We start from the raw sequence: 27,318 nt of genomic DNA, 5'->3' as shown, positions 1-27,318 counted from the left end.
TATTTCTTATTCTGACCGCCCGTCGGCGAATGTTAAAAGTACACGAGCGCCCTCTATGGGCGAGTGCTGGCTGCTGCAGGGCCATCGGAGAGCGTTGAATTATGGGTATGTTGGCTTCTCTCTGCTCTGACAGCAAAGTCAGCTGTTGTTGGAAAGTTTGGGTCCAGTTCACTATCGCGCTTTGCTTATTGGAGGTCGTAAAAAAAAAAAGAAAACCGTTTCACGCGTGCTTTATCTGCGCTCTTCACCATCCGGTGGAGACAACTGATTCAGAGGCCACCAAACTTCCTTTTTTCTATTTTAGAAGGGAACTGACACAACCTTCGTAATGAGTTTGAGCGAGCACTCCATGCAGGCTCTGTCATGGAGAAAACTCTACTTGAGTCGAGCCAAATTGAAAGCCACCAGCAGAACTTCGGCTCTGTTGTCAGGATTCGCCATGGTGAGTTTAACTTCAGTGGCGGAATTGAGGTTATGGTCTTAGATGTCAGCTATATGCATGTGACGTAGATTATTCATTTTCAAATATTTTCAAGGGCCTACTGACTGGGATGTGAATAATGTGCAAGGGGAATCTAACATCATGACATGAGTACTCACAAGCACATATAGGACGTGTTTCATATGCATCAAGAGATTTATTGGTCATGTTAATAAAGAGAAAATGAAATAGGCTTCTGACTGACTGTCGGCTATTAGTAGTCAACCGCACGTTTCCCGCAACGGAACCTTAACCAGTGCCAGTAAGTTACATTTGGAGTCTATATATATTTATTGGTCTATTCACTGAACAAACAGCACATTTACCCAGGAATTAATGTATATTTCATAGTGGAACATTTTTAATTGGATCAGGCCTGACTTGTGACTACTTCTACTTATCCTCATGAGCAAAAAGACGTCTTTGGTTTGCACAGAGCAAATTGATGGGTCAACTAATGTAAAAGCAGCGTTCCTGTCGCCAGGCTGGTCAGCATTATTGAACAAAGGGAAACTCAAAAGTTTAGGACACAAACATTGTCCTGACATTGAATGAGAATTTCAACTATACTCTCGTTTATGTCATTTTCCCAGGTTGCCATGGTGGAGGTTCAGCTGGAGCGTGAATATACGTATCCTCCGGGGCTGCTGATAGCCTTTAGCGCCTGTACCACAGTCTTGGTTGCTGTGCACCTTTTTGCCCTCATGATCAGCACCTGCATTCTGCCTAACCTCGAAGCTGTGAGTAATGTCCACAACCTCAATTCTGTGAATGAATCTCCTCACGAGCGCATGCACCGCCACATAGAACTCGCCTGGGCGTTTTCCACCGTCATCGGAACCCTGCTCTTCCTGACCGAGGTGATGCTCCTTTGCTGGGTGAAGTTCTTACCACTGAAGAACAAAGACGACGCCAAAGGGAACAATGGCACGCTAAGTTCTGGTGAGGCTGCTGCCATTGCTTCCACCTGCATCATGGTTCCCTTCGGGCTGGTTTTTATCATGTTCGCCGTCCACTTTTACCGCACCCTCGTCAGTCACAAAACAGACCGACAGATCCGGGAGCTGGAGCAGGTCATTCGACTCCAAAACCAGCTGGACCACAGGTCTGAAACTGATGACCTGAAGACCACTGTGGAGTTCCCTTAAATGGAGCCAGCTATTGTTAAACAGCAGTGGACAGTGCAGTTAAACATTGTTTTCTGTTCCCCATAGTGCAGAAATGTTTTATTTTTGGTTGCAGCTCTGCTAGATTCTTCTGCTGAGCATTTCTACAATGTTTGTGTTTGTAGATGACATGAGAGCTCACCAAAAGTCAATCAGTAGAAGCTGAAAATACCTCTCAGTTTATGCTTATTTTCATTTTAAAATTGTTCCCTGCATCACAGTACGGGTGTAAGGATAAAAAAAAAATCCCAGACCAGCGAATTTTCCTAATATAAATCAAGAAAACAAATTGTAAGCTGCAAGTGAAAAATATATGGTGAATGTGAAAAGAAAGTTTGGAGCTGTGCTTTCACAAAGTAGTAGGGTTCCATGCATTTTAAAATTAAAAGCAGTCAAAAAAATCAAGTTATACAAGTTGAAAAAAATGTTTAGAAGGTCAGCTGCATCGTAGGTGAATTGCCTAAAGTATCTGTTTTTGCTTCAGGTGTCCTGATGTACTACGTACCTGCTGTATGTGCCACTGTAACTGCCTCCTGCCATCTTGTCGTATGGCGTGCATTGATGACGTAGTGGTCTTTAAGATGGCTTTGTTTACACCGTAACTATTGTCATCAATATATATGAGCGCCTTGTTTGTTTGAAATGTCTTCATGTATTTTATTTTATCAAGATGTCACCACATCTCATACTGGTCACATAACCAACACCTTAGTTTCCATCAGTGTGTGTGTGTGTGTGTGTGTGTGTGTATATAAAGGCTTAAAGGTCTCAAGAGAAATAGGTACGTAAATTTGACGTTTTGGGTTACTGTATTGCACAACTGTAATAGAGCCTGACAGTTGAATCGCTGGTCTCAAAAGTGTTGTTTTCTTTTTTTCTGAGTCACTTAATTTGTTTTTTGCCGTTTCAAGCTATTATAATGGAAGTGTTGGTAACTGTGTTATTAGAAGGCATCCATATATTTATGTTTGTTGTGTATTGCTTATATTTGTCTGTATACTTGTTGGTTTACAAGCACTTGCCTGGGGCTCTTCTGTGTGTTCTTACATTGGATTTGACCACTTTTTTTTCTTGTACAAAAGCTATTTTTCACACAGATATGCACAGTTACAGAGCTGGACTATTTATTATACATGTAAAGAAAAATCATGGTTATATGGCGACAGAAGCCTGGGTATATGTCTCTATCTATGGATTAATAGATAAATGGATTGAGCCATACTTATGAAAGCGTTTGTGGTTTACAGAGCTTCAATTGAGTTTATTTTAACCAATTTTAAACCTGTTCAAGTAATCCTTAGGCCATTTTATATGGCAGTAGTCCAACCCCTCTCAAAAATAATGATTCCGGAACGCCAAGTCCTGAATCAAGATTAACCCTACCCAGGTGTCCCACACTGGGCCCAGCCGAAGCCCATGGGTGCCGACCTGGCCACAGGGCTCCGAGGAAAACCGGAGACCAACGTTCTTATTTGTCATAGGGGTTTTATATCACTATGTGTATGTGTGTGTAAATGCTGTAATCAGAACTGTGATGCTTTCATTTTTTAACTTTTGGAACATGAAAGATGCAGTAAAATCCATTTGTTCCTTGACTTTGGTTGTCCCTCTTTGGTTGTTTTCTCTGAATAAGTTTCTTTTTGATATAAAAAGCATCCTAAATACTCTATACCACCACACAGCTCTGTCATAGAAATCCTGAGTATAATCATCCATAATCTACTTAAATGAAGTGTCGATTAACTCAGAGCTTCAGCTGTTGGTAATTAAAAACAGCGTAAAACTGCATTTTCCCTCGTGAGATCAACAAAGTATCTCCTTCCTTCTTTCCTTCTTCTTCTGCTGTCTGTTTTCACCCTCATCCTGAGACCAACCTTGTGCATTCACTCCACCACCTTCATCATAACAGTTGTCACTCATCATTTCAATGATCAAATACTCTGTTGGAGGCCAACACTGATAATAAAAACAATATTTCACATGTGTATTAAGACATTCGGGTCTTGAAGCAGCCACCAAAAGTGATCCATTTTTGGATCAGTTGACTGTAGAAAGATCCCTTAAGCTCTGCAGAACCTTCAGACCACCTACAATAGCAGCCCTGAACTCATCCAGCTCCTTCTTGTAGTTCCTGCCAAGCCTTTCTGGGAGATGTTCTGTTGGGAGACACATGATGGATGACTGCTTATCTTGGAAGTGGGTTTATACACATGGAGAGATACTCCAGAGATAAACAGAAACCACCCTAGAAAGAGACTTGCATGTGTGTGTGTGTTAGCTGTATCTGTGTAAATTAGGGATTGGACTCTGCTGCTCCATTCATGTAATTATCTCCAACTATTTCATTTTTTAAAAGAAATAAATTATATTCTCATTATATTTGGAATTTAACAACCATTCATTTGGAATACTGATTTCTTGTATATTTTTCTGTCCACATTCTTCATATTGTTAGAATACAGTATAAAACTCATATTTTTTAAACTTTAATTTAGAGGAAAAGGCAGTAGCAGCAATAGAGCAGCGGCAAAATATATTGCAAACCTTTTTAAATAATAGAAGTTAATTTATTGGTAATTACATTAAGAAAACATTTATAGAGTATCCTGTGAATGTATATTATTTCTGTGCTTCTCTGGTGGACAAGAACGTCACCTATTGATACACCTCTATCAGTCTACCTATGTCTACAATGTTTTTGGTGTTTTGGTTTTTAAATTCTCCAGTGGGTTCAATTCCAGTCCATCTACTGGGAACAGCAAGAGCAGGGGGGTGGGGGGGTGTACCACCACCTCACATCATAGATTGTTCCTGCTCAGACGGCTGAGGTCTTTTGGAGTACAGGTGGTTCTCCTGAGGTCCTTCTGTGGTGGTACCAGCTGTCTTGTGTGGAGTTGGACAGGCAGCATCTCAGCCAGGGACAAGAGGCTGGACAGACTGATAAGGAAGGCCACCTCTGTCCAGGGCTGTCTCCTGGACAGAGGTGATGGGAGACAGCTAATCTGTCATTTATGGTGGAGAAGAGAAGCCTTCGCCTCCTTCACCGACAGACGGCTCCAGCCAACATGTGGGAAGAACTATATGTAATTTATAATTTAAGAACAGTCGTGATGCTCCTTCCTGTTTACTGCCATGAGGAAAACACAAATCTCCTGTTAGCCTGCACATTATTGCACTGGTTATAATAGTTATATTCAAGTGTAGTGTCACTAAAGCTAATTTTTGGTTTTACAGTGCATCCATTTCTTCCTATTTACTCTGTGAGGTATTACCTTTCTGTCGATTAATTTTTTAAAATATCTATTTGAATAATATATTTTTAATCTTTTCCTTAAATTGTCTTTATAAATAACGGCTTATCTTACCTCATCCTATCTTATTATAGCTTATCTTATCCTTCCGCATCATTTGAGGATCTATATCTCGTCTGTATCTTTTGGCGGATGAATACATTTTCCAGGCAGGGCGAGGAACTGTTTATTCTCTAAAGCTGAACATTCTCTAAAATGTTGCTGCACAAACGGATAAAACTTCGGTAAAGGTAGGATGCATTTATCTACATTTATCGTCGGATGGTCGTGTCATGCGACATTTAGTCTGTAGTCTAGTAGTTTGGCCGCCAGCTGCTTTTTGAAAACAAAAAAATCCAGGTAACAGGTGATGCTCTCTGCATCACCTGTGGGTGTGTTGCTCCTCACTAGCGGCTAACGGTAGCTGTCGTTAATCTATATTTATCTTCATTTATTCTTCAGATTTTGACCAATGTAATGGAAAGTGAAAAACAAACTACTGAGAGAGAGACGGTGCCTCAACATCTGACAAGTTACAAGCTGATTATTGACCCTGCCCTGACTAAAGGATTCTACAAGGTGTATCGTTTTGATGGGATACGCTTTAATATACCTGTAAGCATATTTATATTTATATTACAATATTCCTGGTGTTTATCAGGCTTTTGCCTGTGTTATAATGTGGTTGTTGTTGGTAGTTGGCGGATTTACCAGCAGGATTGGAACCTTTGGACACGGTCAAAGATCCACGCATCTGCAGGCTGTGGAGCAGAAATAACAGGACCTGGCTCTTACCTGCTAAATTTAAGGTATTTCCACAGAGATGTTGTGCAGACAAAAATGGATTAAACACGTTTAATCCTGTGAGGATGAAGCTTTTTTTTCTCCTCTCCAACAGATTTACCCCAAACTAGTTTATCAAGAAGCAGAATAAATGGTGTGCAACAGTTTATTCCTTTATTATTGCCTCAGATCAACCAAATCAAATCAATCTTTATTTATATAGCGTCTTATACAATCAAAATTGTTAACCTGTAATTAGACGTAGGTGAGACACATAAGGGTAATTAAGGGAGGAGGGAGGGACGTTAGAGAACACAAGGAGGACAAAACTGAAAACTGAATAAAGTCAAATGTACACAGCAGATGGATCCTATCAGTGAATTTAGTTACATCAGACCAAGAATAATTCCGCTTATATCCTTTCAGGTGGATAAATGGTACATCGGCCCAGTCCCTCCTAAAGAACTCACCATTTCCAGGCTGAATGACAATGTCAGCGAGGCGTTCTTGACCAACATGTGCAAAATCCATGGAAACACTGAAGAAGTGGAGATATTTTACAATCCAAAAAACAAAAAGCATCTAGGAATTGCAAAGGTCATCTTTGACACAGTGAAGGCAGCGAAAGACGCCGTGCAGCACCTGCACCAGACATCAGTGATGGGAAATATCATCCATGTGGAAATCGACCCTAAAGGTAAAGAATCAGAAGAAAATACTCTTAAAAACATACTCTTTCTGGCCCTCTGGTAGAAGATAAAAGCTTAGGTGGGATTAGTTGAGTTTAGAATCTTCTGTCATTCATACATTGTGGAGAAAAATGTATTAGTTAAGTCAAAGTTAAGGCTCTGGCTTACTCGAAGGTTTGACTCTGTAAGCAACAAATTACATTAACCATGACAGAAGGATGTAAATATGTAGAATATAAACCTGCCGCCAATGATTGAAGACTCTAATTTTCCCTCATGTGGGCAGAGAGTGACCACTGGTTTACGCGCTGGCTCATATTTTATATCAGCGGTCTGACGGCGTCTTCGTGGACAGTTGTCGTGCACCTCTGTGTTACGATGTTCCATGCATTCATACATTAGCAGGACCACAACAACCAACGGGCCTCTAGCAACAGTCTGGCTTTCCTATCATTGCTTATTGATGGTATTGAATAAGTAAAAACAGATGTCTTTGTCAGGTGAAAACAGGGAACGTTACATCCAGCTCCTCCTGCGTGGCCTTTACACCCCTTGGACGTTGCCAGTCGGCAGCAGTGAACAGGCGCTTCAAGGCTTGATTGACAGTTTGGCAGTAAATACATTAGTCTTACGTAAACACATAATCACGTGTCTATGAGTGTCCTTAAAACACTGCTGTTCTCTTTTCTTTATCCTATCTGTGTGTCACAGCAGCACAGCAGTGTGTCCAGCCCCACAATGATTGCCACACCCCTTTCCCAGGACACAGCCTACTCCAGTATTTGCCAGGATACACCTTGCAGCTTCATGTGTACACCATGCTCTCAGGGAACCCCCCGCACCCCTTTCTTCTCCGCCACGCCTCTCTCCCAGGACTCTTGCTACTCCAGCCTTCAGGCAACTCCGGTCCTCCAGGGAGAGTCTTTTACTCTCAGTGTTCCCAAACCTTTAAGGAAAGACGTCTGCAGCCATAAATCCACGGGCCCTCACAGGGGCAAAGTCACGGACTTCTTCTTTTTGAAGAAACCACAGCCACCACACGCGCTTTGTGCACCTTTACTCAGTAGTAGTCAGGATCTTGAAGTGTGGGATGACAGTGCACAATCCTCTCCTCACAACAGTGCAGTGTCTACCCCCCTTCAAGAACCTGTGGTTTCTGCAACTCCTAATTCATCCTATGGAAACTGCGCGTCTTCAGCAACTCTCAACATTAATATCACACCAGTTGAGTCTATTAGCTTTTCCAAACCCTCTAAAGTTGAGAGCCTGGACTCCCGTATTGAAAGTTTGCTAATAAACAGAAAGAATTCCCCTCTTTCAGTCATGTGTGGAAAGACTCTGGAGGCTGATGTGTCCTCTGAAGACCGCCCAACTAGTTCAGCCAACTCCCTCCCGGCCTCAGACCATTTACCCACTTCCTCTGCATCCTGCACTACCAGCTCTGAAAGGGATTCTTCACTTACGGAGGAAAACCAGGAGGATGAAACTGCACAAGCGGTGTCTTTTCTAACAAGACATGCACAATCTCCTCGCTCACCTGACATCACTCTGGCAGAATGCAGCACCGGAACAGAAGCGAAACAGATGCAGCCATTCCTTCGTTTAAAGGTACTACACTGGTAATGTTAGCATTTCGTTTCTTTACCTAAATTATGCTTTTACCAACGTTTTACTCAAGTAAAACACGTACAAGCAGTACATTTTCCACTTTTTTTCTTAATCTTAAACTTCCTTCCTACCATTTATATATATGAAGTTTATTGCATCACCTGATATACTCAGTAGAAACCCCAACTTAACAACAAATAAATTGTTTAATAAAACAATACATACAAATGAGGAAAAATTGGATAAAATGGGCCTTTTCTACAGATTTTTGTTATATTTAAGACACTTAAAGTCCATTAGCATTTTCTCATGTCTCATACTGATACTTTATTACCCCTCAGCATTTCAAAAGTTCCATTTTTCACCCAAAGTAAGATTCCTATTTCTATTAATAATTAAAATCCAGTCTTTCTGCCTCATCCAGGAGCATCAGGCAGCAGATGAAAACGCCAACAAGTCACACGCACCAACAGAGGAGACCTCTTTTGCTCACCCTCCATCCTTTCCCTCTACAGAAAACGCCTCTCTTCCCCTTTTTAGAATTCAGTCGAACTGTTCCCAGCCAACGAAGACCCCCTTTCCTTTACCCATCCCTCCATTTCCTCCTGTCTCACCTCACCTGCTGAACGGGACAATTCCCTTCCCCCCTCCAGGGTGGGTCCCGCCACCAGGCCAGCACATCCCCATCCCACCTCCCACCATTCCTCCTCCTTCTCTTCCCGCTCCACCTACATTTCTCCGACCCCCTCCACCTCTGATGGTACCACCATGTGTTCCACCACCTTTGTTCAGATTTCCATTTCCCATGGTGCCCCCTGCTCCTTTGGATACAAGTTCTCAAAGCAATGGCACTACTCCTCTACCTTTCCCACTGCCTCCCTGGCCTTCACCTTTCAAATTTAACCCCTTTGTCCCGCCGCCAAACTTCCCAGTTGTGAGGGAAAATCCCCATAAGCTTACAATAGAAAAGGTTTTACAAGTCATCATTGATGAGCTGAAGGTAATTATTAAAAAGGACATCACACGTAGGATGATTGAAGGAATTGCTTTTAAGAGGTTTGAAGACTGGTGGGAGTGTGAAGATAGGAAAACAAAGGTAATTCCTTAAATTCTGAATAATTACAAGTTTTAGAAAGATGAATTTGCTTTTCTTAACACGGTTTGTTCATCGTTACTGTTGTAATTTTATTCACTAGATGCAGGATTCTACTTTAAAAGGAGAAACAACCGTTGGGGAAAAGAGCAGAACTGCAATTAATCCCCATGGATGGCTCAGGATAGAACAGGGCAAAAAACCTCCACTGCCATCTTTCAAGGTAAACTAGTGCTGCCATGACAGTACTATACTAGATCACTAGATGGATGCATTCCAGCTATACAGAAAGGAGGTTCTACTGTTATAATAATGATGGTTCATAATGTATACACTCAGAAGCTCCTGCACACAGCTAATGAACATTTCCTTACATTAATGGTAGTTCCTGTCATAGTTACAAATGTGGCCCACAGAGTTTTAGGGAGCTATTTTAATGGGTCTCAAATTAGTGTACAAATTATATTGCTGTGTTTTTCTCCAGCAGGTGTCTGCGCATGAGACACTAGGCTGACTTTACAGTAGTGAAATTGTATTTTTATTTTTGTATTTTTAAATAGTTTAGAATTTCTTGCCAGAGTCAGATTTATACAGAAGGAAGTCTGATTTCACTTGTTCAAAATACACAAATATAGAAGATGAGTATTGATACTTTACATTTTCAGTCTTATAAAAGTAACGAGCCGTTTCCAGCCTTTTTCCTGATTGATGTCATGTTATAAAACGTTTAATCCTGCAGGTAAAACGAAAACAAATCTGTGATTCTGCCTCATCAAAGGACACAGACAGTGTGTTAAGCTCAGCTCATGACACCTCTGGTCAGTGTTTTGGATCAAATCTTTCCTACTTGGTTACAATGGCTGCAACTGTCTGCTTCTGATTGTGGTTTTTTCTTTTTTCCAGTTCAAAAACTGAGCGATGACACATTTATACCTAATAGAGCCAAACGCAGACATGCAAGACCACATATACTTGACTCCGATGATGATGACGATGATGATGGAGATAAAAGAAAAGAAGCTTACACAAAAGAAGAAACTTCAGACCAACCACATCAGGGTTTGATGACTGACGATCCTCAAAGTTTGGTAAAGACTTGATTTTCTATGGGGATAGTGCCATAAGCTGAAGATTGTTCAGTGAATTCATTTTATTTATTTATTTTAATATAAAACTTGACAACATACGCATACGCTAGGTCCCGTTTCCGGGTGGTTGTGGCGATAACTATGAAACTATAGAAGAATCTACAGTCATAAACACGACCTGAATCATTAGAAACATCAAACAAGCAGTTGTGTTCAAGAACCAAACTGCATCAAGAACCACTTGTATTAATTAAACGTTAATGAAGAGGGGTTAATCAAATATGGAAAGTTATTAGCATGTTTGTGTGTTTTTTATTAGCATACTGAATAAATTGAGAATGTTTTATGGCTGTGTTATTTACTACAATTTTGTCTTTAATTCAAAATTGGCATATATTATAATAATTATCAGTTCCATTAAAGAGCACATTTAATAAAAAAGAAACAGCATAACAACAGTTAAGGACAGAAGGACAATACGATCGCATAAAAGCTTGTCTGTAAAAATGGGCTTTAAGAATAGATTTGAAGGAATTGTTTGCTCCCAAGACCACAAAAGCCTGGTCATCTTTGGTCTCCAACCCTGACTGAGGAACAACCAGAAAGGACCCACCGGAACATCTTGGGAGTCAACAATTCATGTTGGGACCAGACCCAAATTTTAGAATTCAATTTAATTTAAATAAATTTAGAAGATTTGACCTTCATCCCAGTTGCTTCATGCTTCTGGTGAGAGCTGGAGGGCCGGTCTGCCACCCCATGGTTCCGGAGTGCCCCCCCAGGGTTCCTCTGGCAAGCCTTTTCCAGAGCTACTACAACACCCATGTACACGGATTGATGAAGCTCGCATGTCCCTTCCAGCACCCACTAAGATATCGGAACCTTAAGGCGCTCAGGGTAATTATGAATTGGAATTTCTAAGGATTGCATAACACATTTCCTGTTTTGGTTGTAATTAGTCTATTGGAGACGGTGATGATGAGGCTGAGGAAGAGGTGGGAGCACAGAAATATTCGCAGGAGGATTCCAGCATCTTTCAAACCACTGAAGACGTCCAATGTTTAGGTAAAATCTACCTCCGGTCATAATACTGCAATACTGAATACTACTGAAAGTAACACTTGAGTTTACACTTGTGTTTATTCCACCCATCAGATGATATGTCACATGGCAGCTCCCCTAGTGAGTTCTCCTCTGACTTGGACTCCTCTGACTCGTCCCACTCGGAGAGTTCTGAGGAATCATCCTATTCTGAGCTCAGTCTTGAAAATGAAGACATGCAGGAGGAGCAGCGTGCGGACGACAGCAGCGAAGACTGCATCATAGTGTCGTCAGACGACGAGTCAATGCTAATAGAGGCTCCCATGACCCCCTTGGCCCCACTAACCCCGGGCGCTGAGCTGGACCTATGTCTAGAAAACTGGTCGGGTCCCTTCGACGCGGAGGACCCCGAGGACGGCCGTTGCAACTCTTGTCAGCACGACATCTGTGAACTGGACCCTGTTAGTGGGTTCCAAAACAGTGACTCCCCGGAATATGCACCATCCCAGCCGCTTGTAGGATTTCCAGGTGGATGTTCAAGATTTTGTGGCGCAATGATTGATGATAATTGACAGCATTAGAGCCGATGTATGCATAGGAAACCATAATTAAAGTTCAGACCTCTTATAATATGTTCTGTAATGAGAACACATCAGGAACGCCGATAATATGGTCGTATCAGCATTTTCCAAGGTATCATGTAACACCTTGATCGGCAGTCTTGTAAACAGAAGCTAAAAGGGTTGTGTGTTATAGTGTAACAGTTAAATGTGTTGATAAAGAGTGGAAACTGTGGTTTTAGAACGTGTTTGTCCACAATTTTCTGTCATAGCAGAGCTGGACCTTGACGCAGAACTGGAGGATCCTGCCTCGCTACAGGGATCTGTTGTGGAACCCCTGAGACCTGTGACTCCGACAGGTATTGTGGTGGACAGTGACCCCGACTTGCTCCTGAGAAGTAAGCCGACGTCCCCAACAGTGCAGGAGATGGACCGACCGCAAACGCCGGGAATGGGGATCGTGTTTGAACTGGAACCTGAGGACTCGGCTGATGAAGCACACACTGAGCCTTTCGCAGTTTCCTCCACGCCGTTGCAGACATTGTACCAGGACAGACCCAGGACGCCTGGCCGAGAGAATAAAAATTACTGGACCCTTTGCAATTCTGTGGGTGAATCTGACAGGGAGATGGCAGAATGCAGCACATGCAGGCTGCCCGCTGCCTCATACGTCAGAGCCCCAAAGACTCCTGGGAGGGACATCATCCTATCCCGGGGAGATGTGTTCTACAGGAGGAAAAACACCTCACAAACTCTTTTGTGCGACTCTCATAGCGTGTCGTCACCATGCTGCATCTCAGACTCCTCTTCACTCTCTTCAGATGGGAGGGAAACCTGGAGCGGCTCAGGGGTACGGGCCAAACCCTTGCAAGGACTGGAGAACATGCCCGGGCGTCTTTATGAAGGAAGCTGGAGAGAGAGCGAGGACGCTTTCCTGGAGAGAAAACACAAGAAGTTAAAGAGGAGGTGGAAACTCTCTCAACGGCAGAGATCACTCAAAAGAGTTGGAGTTTCTCCCTCCTCTTACAGGCGCCGTTCACCTGGTGGGGAAAGGAGGATTCTTCACAAGGTCTGGGAGGATGGCCTGGATGAAGAAGATTCCGAGCTGCTGCGCTGTGCCTATGACAGGCTGCAGGCACAGGGCTGTGGCCAAGGGTGGATCAATGACACCCTGTGGACACCTCACCCTCATATCCTCCTTCTAGTGGCGTGATCTGCCTGCGATGCAGAACATTTTACGTGCTTTTTAATCATAAATGCCGGATTCATTCATGACACTGATATATTTGGCTATTTTAATGGGTGCCACTAGAGCAGGGGTGGGCAAACATTTTGATTCGTGGGCCACAATGGGTTCTAACATTTGACAAAGGGGCCGGACCAGGAGCAGATGGATGGATGGAGTGCTTCGGTAACCTCACCTCATTGGAGAAAAAATACACATCTTGGGATATGGAGAAAACATGTGCTTTAATTTCAAATGAAAATGAAGAGAAGCATTACAACAAAATATCTGACTTTGGAATGAGTCTTAAAACACTTAAAATCAAATGAATAAAATGTGCCTTTTTAAAAAAATTAATAACCATTTCTATTTTAAAGCACTGAAAGTTCTGTTATCCTTCAGGATATCACCATCACTCTCCTCCTGACTGTCTTTTTTCTAGTGGGAAAACACCAGAATTGCAGTGAAAATATAACATTAACAAGGTTTATTCATTTAATTTTTCAAGTTTGGCGGGCCGGATTAAAACGTTTAACGGGCCGCGTGTGGCCCCCGGGCCGTAGTTTGCCCATGCCTGCACTAGAGGCAGAGGGAGAAAGACAAGTTAGCTGTTGTGATGGATGTTTATGTTCAACGGAGTGGATCTGAGCTTCCGATGAGTTCAGTGTCCGAACATACATTTATCTTTTTACTTTCAGCTTGTCATCCTTAACTGCTGCTTACTGACAAAGGTTCCCACTGAGAAGGAGGACAGACCTCAACCCTGGCTACCTCAGCACAAAACCGGCTCCGCTCGGAGTGAAGGGTTCTACAGAACCAGTACCAAAGATAAACGGACGTATATGAACAACACAGAGCTGTCCGCTGAGCTTCCATCTACACAGGTATTCCAGAGGTGCAGTTGGGAACGTCTCAGCATCTATTTTAACACTTTTAGTGCTGACTGCCATCAAATATTGTTCAGGGAACGGGCGTCGCCGGCCAACAGTCAACATCACTGCGTTGGGGATCCGACTTCAGGTTGGAACAGCGTCGTCTCCTGTCTTCGTTCAATTGTGATAGTGACCTGCTCAAGTTCAACCAACTGAAGGTGTGAAAGAAACTGCCGTGACAAATCTATGCGGAAAAGTTTGCTACTGTCATTTGGCCTCCAAATTATAAGACATTGACCAATGTTTTTCCCCCTCCTGCTGAAAAAAATAACAGTTCCGTAAGAAAATGACCCGTTTCAGTCCAAGTCACATTCATGAGTGGGGCCTGTTCGCTATGGAACCTATAGCAGCAGAAGAGATGGTGATGGAGTATGTGGGCGAAATCATCAGACAGGTAGGAGGCACACAAGTTCTCACTGGGATGTTTTTGCTTTCTCTATAATTTACACAGTAGCTCCTTAAGAACCTTTGCTCGTTTCAGGTTCTTCTCACTAGGAATATAAAAGAAAATCTCTTTTATTTCTCATTAGGTCATTGCTGACATGAGAGAGCAGAGATATGAAGAAAGCGGCATTAGAAGCAGTTACATGTTCAGAATTGATCAGGAAACTATTATTGACGCCACCAAATGTGGAAACGTGGCCAGATTTATTAACCACAGCTGTAATGTGAGTAACAGTCACCCGTGTCGATGTTAAATGTTAATAATCAGAAAGTTGACACCTGATCATGTCTTTTGTTTGTAGCCTAACTGCTACGCAAAGATCATCACTGTGGAGTCCCAGAAGAAGATAGTGATATACTCCCGGCAGCCAATCAGCATCAATGAAGAGATCACATATGACTACAAGTTTCCTTCTGAGGACACAAAGATTCCATGTTTGTGCAGAGCCACTGGCTGCCGTGGGTCCTTGAACTGATCATAGAGAATGGCCTGTTTAGAGCATCAGGCTTTGCACCATATGAACACACATCTGGGAAAAACATCATTTGAAAACAATACGGTGAGACGTGCGGAGGGGAAAGGAGGACGGTGCTCCATGGGAACGATGCAGGACCATCTGTCACAGCTCAAATCTACCAAGGAAATGATCATTTGACACCTGGCATCAATATCCTGAATAAAATCATTAAATCAAAAAGTTATGATCAGAAAAAAGTAACACAAAATAGCCTCAAATTATGTGGCTTTAATATACAGTATATTTATGTATATACGAGGATCACTGCTGTTGCCACTCCCTCAGTTCTCGCCAATTCGTCCATCTTTATTTATATAGCATCTGTTACAATCCGTATTGTCTCGGTGCTTTATAGAAACCCCGGGCCTAGAACTACAATTCAATGCTGGGTGGTACAGAGGTCCAACTAGTCAGAAGGTTGCAGGTTCAAATTTCCCTTGTGAAGTTTGCATGTTGTCTCCGTATGAATGTGGGTACTTCCTCCTGCAGACCAAATGTGAATGGTTGTCTGTGTTTCCATGTTAACCCAGCGATCAGCTGGTGACTCCTGGGTGTATCCTGCCTCGGGGAGAGGAAACTTTTTTTTTGGAAAGCTGGTTTTCATTTAAAGTTTTATTGGCATGAAAGTAATGAAACGATATCTTGTTCAGGTTTGTGGTCAATTTAACAGTAATCCAAAGAGTGGATATAAAAAGTCTCCACCGCCCCGGGAAAATGAACAGATTTTGTGACGTATAAAAATAAGACCAAGAGAAGCCAACATATTAATGTGACTTATAATGTAAACAGTTGAAATCTTGGAGGAGATTTAAAAAGCATAGAATAACCTTGTGACACAAACATTCAACCCCTTAAACTAACACTTTGTTGTGGCCCCTTTAGATTTCGTAAGAGGTGAGAGACTATTAGCATTAGTCATAGCTTAGAGATATTTACCTACCGGTACTCTTCCTGGTAAAATCACCACACCGCTGGGTTATTGTTGTATTGAACGGTGTAAATTCTTTTTCGTTGTTATTTTTCTAACTGAAACTTCTTGTTCTACTTGACTGGAATGAGGAATAGTTTGTTATTCCTTCCACCTTGACAAAGCCCTGATTGTAGATGAAGGAAAACTTCCCTAAAACATGATGCTGTTTCCATCAGACTTCACTGGGGGATGGCGATCTGTGGCTCACGTACCTTCTTCTTTTACATCACAAAAACCTGGAATTTTAAGGGACGTGTAGACTACTTATACCCACTGAAGTACACTTAAAATAAGGAATTAATAAGCGTAACCTCTTGATGGCTGCCCGAGTCAAAGTGTAAAGATTATGTTTTCATTAATGAAAGCTGAATTGTGTCTCGCTTGAGTCAAGCCTGTATAAATAAAAATGGTTTATTTTTAACACCTTTTTTTATGTCGCTGTAGTCCTCTCAGTAACTGACAAACTCATGAATGGATTGTTTCAGGTCCATCAAAGAGGGTTTTAAATGAAGAACTTAATATAAATGAACAGCTGAAACATTACCTCTTTGGGTCCACACATTCTCTGAGACTCCAATTGGTGCTACAACAGTCAGAGTTCCTCTGGCCTTCTGGTCCACTTCAGTGGCTTCAAAGAGGGACCTGAAGTTTCCGGCCCGAAAACCCTGAGGAGAAATCATGTTAATGAATCAGTGATGAGGTCCCAGATCGCCCAAGATTGTGCTGAACATAGTAGTTGTCCTGGTCCCTTCACCTGATGGTTATGCCTTGGAATGACTCCCAGGAACACAGTGGGACGATCCTGAGCTGGTTTGCTGAAGATCTGCAGTCAATAACCGCTGCCACCATAGTCCACCGGGATCTTCAGCTCCCTGACACCAGTAATATCACAAGAAATTCCTCCAGTTTGTTATTGCTCAAGCAAAGTAAGGGGCTGATTGAGCATAGCAGCTGTTTGGTATTTGCTGAAGGTGACACATTCTTGACATGATCAGACCACAAACACAAGTGACACAATCATATTCATTAGTTGACTTTACATGGACTTTTGTTTGAGAACATGTAAAAATTCAAATGTAGAAATCTGCCCTTTGCGTTGTGAGCTGCAGAACATCCAGGTCCTCTGAGATTTGAGCCTCTCAGTCTTTCAGCCTCCCCCTCAGCTTCTCATAGATTAGCCTCCATGCTCCTGTGCATCAGTCAACGGTAATGCAGGGTTCTATACCAGTGATGCATTGTGGGACATGTCCACATTCATGCCTGATTAGATTGACTGCAGTGATAATATCAGATGTATTCATGGCAATATGCTGCATTCCAGACCCTCCGCAGTACTCCACATACTCCTTTAAATGAGAAGATTAAGACTCTTGTAGGCGCAAATGTAAATCTCATCCCACATATTAGCTCTCAAGGACATGCCTGGATCTGATGGATGGATGGATGGATGGATGGATGGATGGATGGATGGATGGATAGGTGGATGGATGGATGGATGGATGGATGGATGGATGGATGATGGATGGATGGATGGATGGATGGATGGATGGATGATGGGGATTGTTTACCTTGCACTCTAGCTGGGTTCTGAGCTAATGTCCATCTCCTTCAGAGCATCTTGGTTGAACCTTTGGAGCCATCAGGAAGCTCTTGAGTTTCATTCTTCCAGACCCAGACCCTTTGTTCTTCTGGAGACCCTCCAGCATCTGTTTCCTGCCTTTTTGACATCAACCAATGAGCTGCCTCAGTGGAAGAACTGCCCCCCCCTCTCTTATTTTGGGGGGTGGAAAACGAGATCCAGATGTCAACACCCACTTAAAAAATGCAAAGTCATGGTGAAAGCTACCAAAAGGCACAAAGACCCGTTTCATCTGTTTCCCCTGCTGTCGCCCACCTGATCAATGAGATGCTATCAGAACACAGAACAGGAGCTGTAACATTTAAGCTTTAAAGAGACCCAATATTCCCAGTTCACCACTGGAACCATCTCATCATCTGGCTGATTTCCATGATGGATGAAGTCCAGGTTTCCTCCTGACGGTTCTGATATCTTGGAAATAAACGTAGACTCAAGGGTCCTTGAGGGTGGAAGCCCAGCAGGAACCTCCATCCCTGAGGGGTGTCACCCCACACACTGCATTTATATTTAAGTATTTAATATTTAATAACTGCCCCTCGCTCTAACATGGTGACATCACACCATTTGTTACTGGGAGCAACTATAACTGAAACATAAGAATCAGTCTGCAAATGCAGAACCTGCAGGAGGAAGTCATGCAGGGGAATCATGCATAAATACCATGAGAGCGCCACCTGCTGGTGAGCAATGCACCATTCGAGCTGACGCTCTGATGAAGCTCGATGTGCGTGGGATTTAGTCATCCCCCGGAAAACACAAGGCAGAAATTTTGCATCAGAATGACCTTTTTTTGCATTTCCAACCCAGAATGTCAGGTGATCAAAGCCGAGAAAGCTGCCCTGCTCGTGCTGAAAACAAGAGCTAATGATGATTTCAGGCAGAAATCAGCGGGATCAACAAATTAATCTCAAGTCTTTGCTACAGAGTAGTCAATACCTGCACCGAGAAGACTTATACAGCAAAGATGTCCAGTGCAGCGTAACGTTCCAGCTGCTTCAGGGATGTCCAGATGTTCCTGCTCAGTGGTGAGAGGAGGTTCACTCATGCAGGGCTCGTTGAAAAACCTCCCGCCTATTCAGCCTCCTCACACCTGCTTCTACATCCATAACTGTGACCGGCTGTTGAATTTTAGAGTGTAAATCAATCATTTTATTGTTTTTTTTATTTATAATTACAAATAATTGCTACAGTTAGAACACATCAACCAGTCAAAACTGTACAAATTTACATGTAAAAGTTGTGGGATGAATAGTGATGATATAGGTGCGTGCTGGTATAGTGCCCCATTGCAAGTATTAAAAACGTTCACTTTGAGTCATTTAGAAACCACTGTCCTGTTGTGCCGGTGGACAGTTGGACCTCAGCACCTCTGGGTGTGAGAGGACACCTCTGAGTCCAGTCATGGACGCTGACACGGACACTTTGTCCCCCAAATCTGGAGCAAAAGCAACGTGTGTTCAGCTCTGTCCAGGATGTGGATGGAAAGTTGGATTGTTGGTGGATTTTTGATCCTCTGAATGATGGAATCAGCTTTAAACAGAACAAACAGATCATCATCATCTTCATCACCACCACCACCATCATCATCATCATCATCACCATCATCACCATCATCATTACAATCCTCCTCCTCCTCCTCCTCCTCATCATTGCCATTGCATCATCACAAAAATCATCATTGCCATCACCACCACCATCATCATTACAATCATCCTCATCCTCATCCTCATCCTCATCCTCATCATCATCATCATCATCACCACCACCACCACCACCATCATCATCATCATCATCACCCTCATCACCATCATCATTACAATCCTCCTCCTCCTCCTCCTCATCATTGCCATTGCATCATCACAAAAATCATCATCACCACCACCATCATCATTACAATCCTCCTCCTCCTCCTCCTCCTCCTCCTCCTCCTCCTCATCATCATCATCATCATCATCATCATCACCATCATCACCATCATCATTACAATCCTCCTCCTCCTCCTCCTCATCATCATCATCTTCACCATCACCATCATCATCATCATCACCATCATCATCATCACCATCATCATCATCATCACCATCACCATCACCATCACCATCACCATCATCATTACCATCATCATCATCACCATCATCATCATCATCATCACTGCCATTGCAACATCACCAAAATCATCATCGTCATCACCACCATCATCATCATCACTATCATAATCATTACAATCATCCTCATCCTCATCATCACCACTATCATTAATATCATCATCACCATTATATTGTCACGACACTGTCATCATGGTGATGATGATTACATCATCAGTATCATCTCCACTGTCATTGTCATCATCACACTCATCACCATCATCGTCATCATCATCATCATCATCATCACTACCATCATAATCATCATGATCATCTCAAGCACAATCAGCATCAACATAATCATTGTTGCCTTCATTCTTATCATGATCATGACATCATCATCATCATCATCATCATCATCATCAGCAGCAGCAGCATCAGCATCACCATTATTATCATGACCATAATCACCTTCACCTTTATCATCCTCATCATTGTCACTACTTGATATTGCAGTAACTATCAATGATGAGGTTAAACAGTAAAAAACGAACAATTGGCCGCTCTCACACCTTTCGTTCTGAGCTTATCCACACAGCATGCTGATGAAGGGCATCACTACAACCTGCTCTACATTCCACAAACAACTCACTCCAGGGAGCTTTTTCACTATTCCTTTGGGTTCCGCCCATCATGGAGGGACCGTGAGATGTTTGTTTGTCATGCTGCTGCCAGGAGGTTCTCAGTTGTCATGGGAAACACGTACGGTACAACCATAGAGCACATGACTGATTTCACACTGTCAGCTGCGGGTCCTGTTCCTCATTGACTGTTTATGTGCCCACAAAGGATCCTGAAATGCATTTGGGAAGAAAATCTGTTCAAACATCTGCTTCTGATGTTCAGTCAAGGGGCTCACACTGACCTTCAAATATTTGTAAATCAAAATCAACTCAGATTTACTGTATATCTGTTCATTATAATTACAGATATAGGAGTTAATGTCTAATCTGACTGTGGATGAATGTATCAATGGTCCAGGGCCCTGTTTGCATCTCCAGATGTCCTCATGCGGCGCTCCGGGCAACTCCACCTTCAGATATTGATGGACCGTTTTCAGCATCAGCAAAACTAGAGAAAATTAAGACAGGCAGTAATATGTACGTTTAAGTGACATGAATGTAAAGATCATTTTTAAGGGAGAGGTGCTGCTGTATCATAGGAGCACCCAGCAGTCTGAGCATGTAGCAGCAGAACTGAGCATTTCTGTGTTCACCTTAATCATCAAAGGGAAGGAGAACAAAGTCTAGTTTCATTTACCTTCTGAATGCTGATTTATTTGATATTTGACGTGCTGATCTCTTGCACTGTTGCTTAATCACCGCGCTGCCTTGCAGTAGATCTGAATCCCCTGGTGTTCAAACTCTCTACAGACCTGGAAAAACCCTCCCACCGCAACACTCCTCATGTTGTTGTAGTAGCTCAGCACAGGTGAGCAGAAGAGAACTGTCAGTACAAGAAGCAAAGAAAATGAGCAAATCGCCAACTGAAGCAAATCCACGGATTGTTGTGAATGGAAAGCAGGATGAGCTGGACCAGCAAGAGAAGCAGGCTGATCCAGCCTCTGCAGCAGAAGAGGGGATCAACCCTGTACGTCCAGAGGAGGAAGAGGAGGAGGACAAGAAGATCCAGGACAAGTTTCAGTCCGTTTTTCAGCAAGTGCGCACCCAGATTAGATCCCAGGTGGACACGAGGACCTCTAGCAGCAGCATTCTGGAGCTAATGCAAAAACTGAAGGACAGAGAAGGAAGGCTGGAGCAGGAGGATGACCAGGGCAACCAAGAGGAGGTCGAGCCTGGAGAAAGCACAGTGAAACTGGATGCAAAGCAGGAGGAGCTGTGTGAAGTTTTTGGAAAGAAGCTTGAAGCCACTCAAAAGACTTTGAGGTATGAGATCGAGTCTCTGATTTCGCAGGTGCGGGCTGAATCGCAGGCCTACACTGAGCAGGCTGTTAAAGCTTTGGAGTGTAAGATGTTGAGCAATCAGGCTCTTCTGCAGCCTCAGCATCCCAGCCAGAAAAAAGTTCCCGACAAGAAACAACAACCCTCAGCCTCGTCCTCACTGGCCTCTAGGAGAGGAAGAGTCCTGACTCGCACCATGACCACCATCATCCCAAAGACATGCGCTCCCGTCTTGTCCGGCCTGCACGCCAAATCAGAGCCAACCAGCTTGCGGAGGAGTGAAATCTCTGGACCAGTGAGGAGAGATCCTGCTCTTTCCCTGCCAGGCAACAGGCTGTGCCAGGGTCGCAAACCAATTCTGCCCCCCGCACAGCCGATACACCAGCGGCAAAACCAGTCTGGGCACCGGTTTAACAGGTAACTGAGGAGGTTTAACAGGTAACTGAGGAGAATACTTACTGACGGCCTCCATCATCTCGTCCAACTGTCTCTGTTTCAATCAACTTCCCTGTTTGAATAAATAAATGAGTTGGAAAAAAAATACGGATGTAAGAAAAATAATTCATCTTGTGATTCTTTACATTTGTGGAATGTCTTCATTAAAATAGATATTTTTTACACTTTACAGTGCTCATTTAAACCAGGTAGTTTTCCTAGCCAGTCTGCATTATTTGTTCATTTTATTTAAGGTTCTCATTGATCCATTGACACGAACTGGTGGTTCATCTGGTACAGGAGACAACATTATTATTGGAATTTAGGTTTCTCTTATTATGTTGACAGATTAAAGAAAAAACAAAATACAGGCCCAAAAAACAACAACAAGCGCAACGTGTCTGCTCGTGTTTAATTGTTGTCTGAATGACGTTTGGGTGATAGAATCCTTTAACTGCAGTGTGAAATATTTACTAGATCACCAACAGATGGCAGCAAATCACAAACATCGACAGGAGAAGCGGATCGCGTCAGATCATCAGATAAGCAGCTCCGAGTGCTGCTTCACTTCTGATTCCCAGAATCTTTAAAAGTAGGATGAGCTCCTGGGGGAGCTGCCTCTCCTCCTCTCCTCTCCTCTCCTCTCCTCTCCTCTCCTCTCCTCTCCTCTCCTCTCCTCTCCTCTCCTCTCCTCTCCTCTCCTCTCCTGTCCCGTGTGTGTGTGTGTGTGTGTGTGTGTGTGTGTGTGTGTGTGTGTGTGTGTGTGTGTGTGTGTGTGTGTGTGTGTGTGTGTGTGTGTGTCTATCTACAGGTATCACTGATACCACAGTTGTTCACTGACCTCCAGCCTGAACCTTGTAGCCTAATATATCATTTAATCAAAGTGGGAGCAAAAAGAATTTGCTGCAGCTAAATGTGCTAATTTACAATTTATTACAATTACAGTAAATGTGGGTAATGTGTCAACACAGACACTGTGTGCAAAAAGCCTTCATTGGGGGGAACAAAGAAGAGTCCTGAGATGGTGATGGCAACATTCTGAAAGCTACATTCACGCGTGTAACTGACAAATACCACCTGCAGCCTGTTGCTGGGCTCAAAATGAATGAGTGAAAGTCACCTGAGCCCTTTGATAGCCAACTGTGGAGACCTGGTCCAGCACCTGAGTGCCCCCCGCAGCTGAACTGGCACTGGGGCGACCCAGTGACAGGAGGAGCATTTAGCTGCGGAGCAGCCACAGGAGTTGTGTGCCGAGTCGATGCTGCATCTCCACAATGGCCGGGATAGAGAAGGATGTGAAGAGGATCTTTGTGTCTCAGGGACCATGAACCAGGGAGCACATATCCGGAGCGGGACAAGAGCCCAGCACATTCAGGTCTGGCCAAGCCATGCTGTCCTCGGAAGCAGCATCTTTCGCCTAACGATGTCCTTTATCATCCTCATCAAATCCTCATCATCCTCACCAACCCCAACGTCTGCAGCAGCAGCAGCAGCAGAAATCATTTGGGCCCTCTATTGTTTTCTTCCAGATATACTATATGTAATATACTATCTACTGACACAGCGTGACATTTAATTTATCTTGCAGTGTAACTTAATGTGTTAAATTTCAACACTGACAACTTTGTCCACATGTGAAAACAATTACAGGAGTTTTAACTAAATCCTGATGTACAACAGGAATGTCTCCATACAGCAACAGTGAATAACAATGACAGGGTGGTAGTGATGAAGGTGTGTGTGTGTGTGCGTGTGTGTGAGGGGGAATTCAAAATACTCAACTTCCTGATCACCTCTTGAATGTGCCTCAAACAGATTTGCATGAAAACACTGAGCTCATGTAAATTCAGCATTTTTCCACCCAGAGGCCACTTCCAGGTTCAACCACAGAAAAGATGGTGCTTGTGCTGATTCGTGAGTACTTTACAGTCGTCCAGCGGGATGGGGGGGGCTCTGAAGGGATCACTCATGTACTGACATGAAAGACAAAACAAAAATACTGTTCAGATCATACAGTTAGATTCATGAAGCAAAAAAATTTATAGATTTGGAATAATGATAATTCTTTCTACTACACAATTTACCAAAGGTTTGAAGTCAAATTTCTACACCATTCTTATCTTCTGATACTGATTTATTTCAAGAACCACCATAAGAAAACATCTAAAATGTGTTTGTCATGAAAGTTAAACAAGTGGAGTGCCAGCGTGGGGGGTGGGGGGGTGGAGAGGGGTCCCCACTTCCTTGTTTTGGAGGATCAGTCTCTGCTGTCTAGACTACTGTAAGACTCCGGTACCCAGACTGGAAACACAGACACTTTGTGATTAACCGTACGTCCTTAATCCACTTGACAGTTACTCATCTAAAGCTGTCGATGCTTAAATCACAGTTCAAATCCAAACAAGCGCAGGAGATCCATCCAGTTTCTGCCACTTTTCCCCTTCTGGGGTCTAAAGCCCAGCGAATTGATGCATTATTGATGATGTTAGCGTAGCAGATGATCCAAATACAGCTGTATTTAACAGTCAGATGCTGTTAAGTCTATACTTTATATTTAGAGTATCTATTAAATATGATACATTATATGATACATTATTTTAATATCATTATGTTTTAAGTACATACATTTCAGCACTTTCCTACATGAACATACATTTATTGAGGATTTTTGTTAGTGTAAAACCTAACTCTGATTATTTAATAAATACTTTTAGTCCCATTGTCCACAGTTATGTGGAATTCTATGTCCATCGTTCAATATTAGACTAAATTTAAACTGCGTTAACTAAAAAAACAACCCTAACCAAAATTAGCAGTCAACCACAGTCCAGCTAACATCACTACTCTTATTTGAGCGTTGGTCCTGCTCAAGGTTTCTTCCTGTTAAAAGGTTGTTTTATTTTCTGCTACTATTGCTTGTTGGGGTCGGGGGGGTCAGGCCCCAGGCTTCTGTTAAGCACCTAGAGACAACTATGATTGGAAACATCACATTTGCTATGATTAGCTGTTTGTCATGTTATACTATATGCAGTAAATAGCCCGTCTGCTCCAACATGCTGAGGTCAGGTGAGTATTTCTGACTCCTCGAGTTCCAAGTAGCCAAAAACAAAGGTTATTAAAAGCGAACAAAAGTGTTCATTTGGAAAAAAACAACTTTTATAACTTCCACCCATCTGCAGGTCACTGAATGAAGACCTATTTACATGCACAGACAGGAAAAGGGAGCCCACACTCCAACCAGACAGATAAATACCACAACGGTCCTCACACAGTTGGTAAAAGTTAATATAGACGTAGTTTAAAAACGGTGCTCTACAATCCATCCTGTGTGCAATGAGGAAGGGAGCGACAACAAACCTACTTTCTCAGTGACACTTGTCCACCTGTTTCCAGACCATAACACACACACACACACACACACACACCCTGGGTGGGATGGAGCAGCACCACATCTAAGGGGAGGTGAGCAGTTGTGTTTTGTCAGTTCGGATGTAGCAGCTCACACTGGCGACAGGCCGATGATGCTGCTCTGCAGCTTTTATGACTTTAACGTCTTCCACTTGCTGCGAAGACACTGAGCAAGATCCCGTTTTGCATTGCAGCACACGATTTAGTACCAGACAGTCTGGCTTCTGCAGCAGACACAAAAAGGCAGCAACGCTACGCCATCAGTGTCCCACTGTAGAGAAAGCAAAACAAGAAACAAAGAGATTAATGAAGCCACTTCTATTATTCTGATCCATTTCATGTCCAGTAGATTGACATGGTTGAGCTCTCACTAAGAATACCCAACATCCTCGCACAAGCGGGTCATAGAGGCCACACAGGAAGCCAAACAACATTTATGTGTGTTTACAGCCCGTTGGCCAACTGTTGTTTTTGTGTCTGTGGTGCCCTCCGCATATTGCCGTTGCTGCGGTCAGCTGCTATTCTGGGTGACTTCTTCCAAAGTGGGCCTGCGGGCTAACAGCATCAGACAAGCTGTCGGCCCAGCTCATCTCAGTAATAACAAGTCTGCCCAGTTCAACATGCGTGAGTGACCCCACCCTCCACACACGGCTCTGAAGCCTTTTGTTACCAGCCTCATATTAATCATTAAGGGCTTGAGCGGTCATTTACAGGCATGATTTACTGGATAGTTAAACATGATTTAATCACTGATCCATGTTCACATGTTGTTTTATTGAGACACCGCTGACATTAAATCATTGACCAAATCATTAGTGAAAGAGGTTATAGTTATAGTTGTGGTGTTACTTTATGTTTTTTGTGTCTTAAACCGCATGAAAAGGTTGATTTGGTCACTGCCTCAGGTTGATGTTGATCACCTCTCTGGCGTTGATCTCTTATTAGACTTTGCATTAGTCAAACAAGTAACACTCCTGATCACCTAATAGACCTCTAACTGCTTCATGGTTCTTGAAGTATGAGGGAACAAGTCGAGGCATGAACGTGCCCGTCAGGGCGTTAACACGAGAAAATCGCATGAAGCTGCGTCGTGTTTATGAGGAACCAAAATTAATTAAAAATCCATTAATGTCCAGTCACATCATCATTTGTTTAGAGGAAAAAAACCACAAATCATCAACACCATTTTAGATAATGATGCTCTGAAATCCTTCTGAATTCAGAAGATCAGAAAAATGTTTCCTTTATAAATCATTCAAAACAGAATCTGACTGAATTTTATGAAGATTAAATGTGTGTTTGCTGTGCAGTGTGAATGTGCTGAGGCCCACACATCCATCACGGTGCGCTGCCGCGCCATCCGTGTGTGTGTGTGTGTGTGTGTGTTAAACCTGCTTTGTGCATCGCTGCATGGACAATAAATAACATGTGATCAGAATGCAACAGGTCATGAATCACAACACTTCACTCGGCTTCACATGTGTTTTGCTTTAACTGGGACATGTGACCCTCTCACACTTTCACCATTTCTCTCATGAACCGAAACCTATAATAAAGAATGATTATAGAACATAAATGGAGTTTATATCAAAAGCTTTTGTGGCCTTTGTTGTGATTATTTAGACACCTATTGTCTATTTGCATGTATGAATGAAAATAATGAGATTTATTCTGAAAGTATTTTCCTCTAATAAAAATATAGAATAATACGTGTGCTTTCTGCACATATTACTGGTATCCATTGTTTTATTGATGTCTTGTTTAGTGTGATTGAGCATCTGGCAACAGCAGCACCACTCACACAACCCCGAGAATACCTCCCCCCTCCACACACACACACACACACACACTGCTCCCACTGCACTCCGGAGGGACAGTCGTTGACTTGTACAGGGGCCAAGAC

General features: G+C 42.9%; 2 protein-coding genes and 2 long non-coding RNA genes across 5 annotated transcripts; 2 read left to right on the top strand and 2 right to left on the bottom strand.

Annotated features, from left to right (window-relative positions):
• The first annotated feature begins 108 nt into the window (after window positions 1-108).
• LOC130525851 (calcium release-activated calcium channel protein 1-like) lies at window positions 109-3,242 on the top strand. The gene is made up of 2 exons (XM_057033075.1): window positions 109-442; window positions 1,075-3,242. Exons 1-2 carry the CDS (start codon window positions 329-331, stop codon window positions 1,627-1,629), a joined length of 669 nt encoding a protein of 222 aa, XP_056889055.1. The 5' UTR covers window positions 109-328; the 3' UTR covers window positions 1,630-3,242.
• A 1,856-nt stretch (window positions 3,243-5,098) lies between these two features.
• On the top strand, window positions 5,099-16,316 carry LOC130525841 (histone-lysine N-methyltransferase SETD1B-like). Of its 2 annotated transcripts, XR_008950601.1 has the most exons (19): window positions 5,099-5,188; window positions 5,400-5,552; window positions 5,636-5,746; window positions 6,147-6,417; window positions 6,910-7,022; window positions 7,121-8,017; window positions 8,442-9,113; window positions 9,214-9,333; window positions 9,850-9,928; window positions 10,014-10,198; window positions 11,158-11,263; window positions 11,354-11,767; window positions 12,075-12,989; window positions 13,748-13,908; window positions 13,989-14,114; window positions 14,231-14,350; window positions 14,487-14,624; window positions 14,703-15,787; window positions 15,818-16,316. XR_008950601.1 is itself a non-coding variant. In XM_057033058.1 (18 exons), the coding sequence occupies exons 2-18, from the start codon at window positions 5,415-5,417 to the stop codon at window positions 14,874-14,876; spliced, it is 4,740 nt and encodes a 1,579-aa protein (XP_056889038.1). In that variant the 5' UTR covers window positions 5,099-5,188; window positions 5,400-5,414; the 3' UTR covers window positions 14,877-16,316. The 2 variants fall into 2 exon arrangements, 1 of the variants encoding a protein (XP_056889038.1); XM_057033058.1 differs by having other exon boundaries at window positions 14,703-16,316.
• Window positions 5,873-6,876, bottom strand: LOC130525855 (uncharacterized). Its single transcript, XR_008950604.1, has 2 exons — window positions 6,651-6,876; window positions 5,873-6,411 (listed from the first exon to the last, which is right to left on the bottom strand). It is a non-coding gene; the product is annotated as an uncharacterized LOC130525855 (long non-coding RNA).
• LOC130525854 (uncharacterized) lies at window positions 12,611-17,997 on the bottom strand. The gene is made up of 4 exons (XR_008950603.1): window positions 17,457-17,997; window positions 16,643-16,760; window positions 16,433-16,553; window positions 12,611-12,733 (listed from the first exon to the last, which is right to left on the bottom strand). It is a non-coding gene; the product is annotated as an uncharacterized LOC130525854 (long non-coding RNA).
• Between the last annotated feature and the right edge of the window lie 9,321 nt (window positions 17,998-27,318).

This window comes from Takifugu flavidus, chromosome 5 (assembly GCF_003711565.1).
Source record: "Takifugu flavidus isolate HTHZ2018 chromosome 5, ASM371156v2, whole genome shotgun sequence".
Taxonomy (NCBI): domain Eukaryota; kingdom Metazoa; phylum Chordata; class Actinopteri; order Tetraodontiformes; family Tetraodontidae; genus Takifugu; species Takifugu flavidus.
This window is presented reverse-complemented; position numbering and strand designations above follow the sequence as displayed.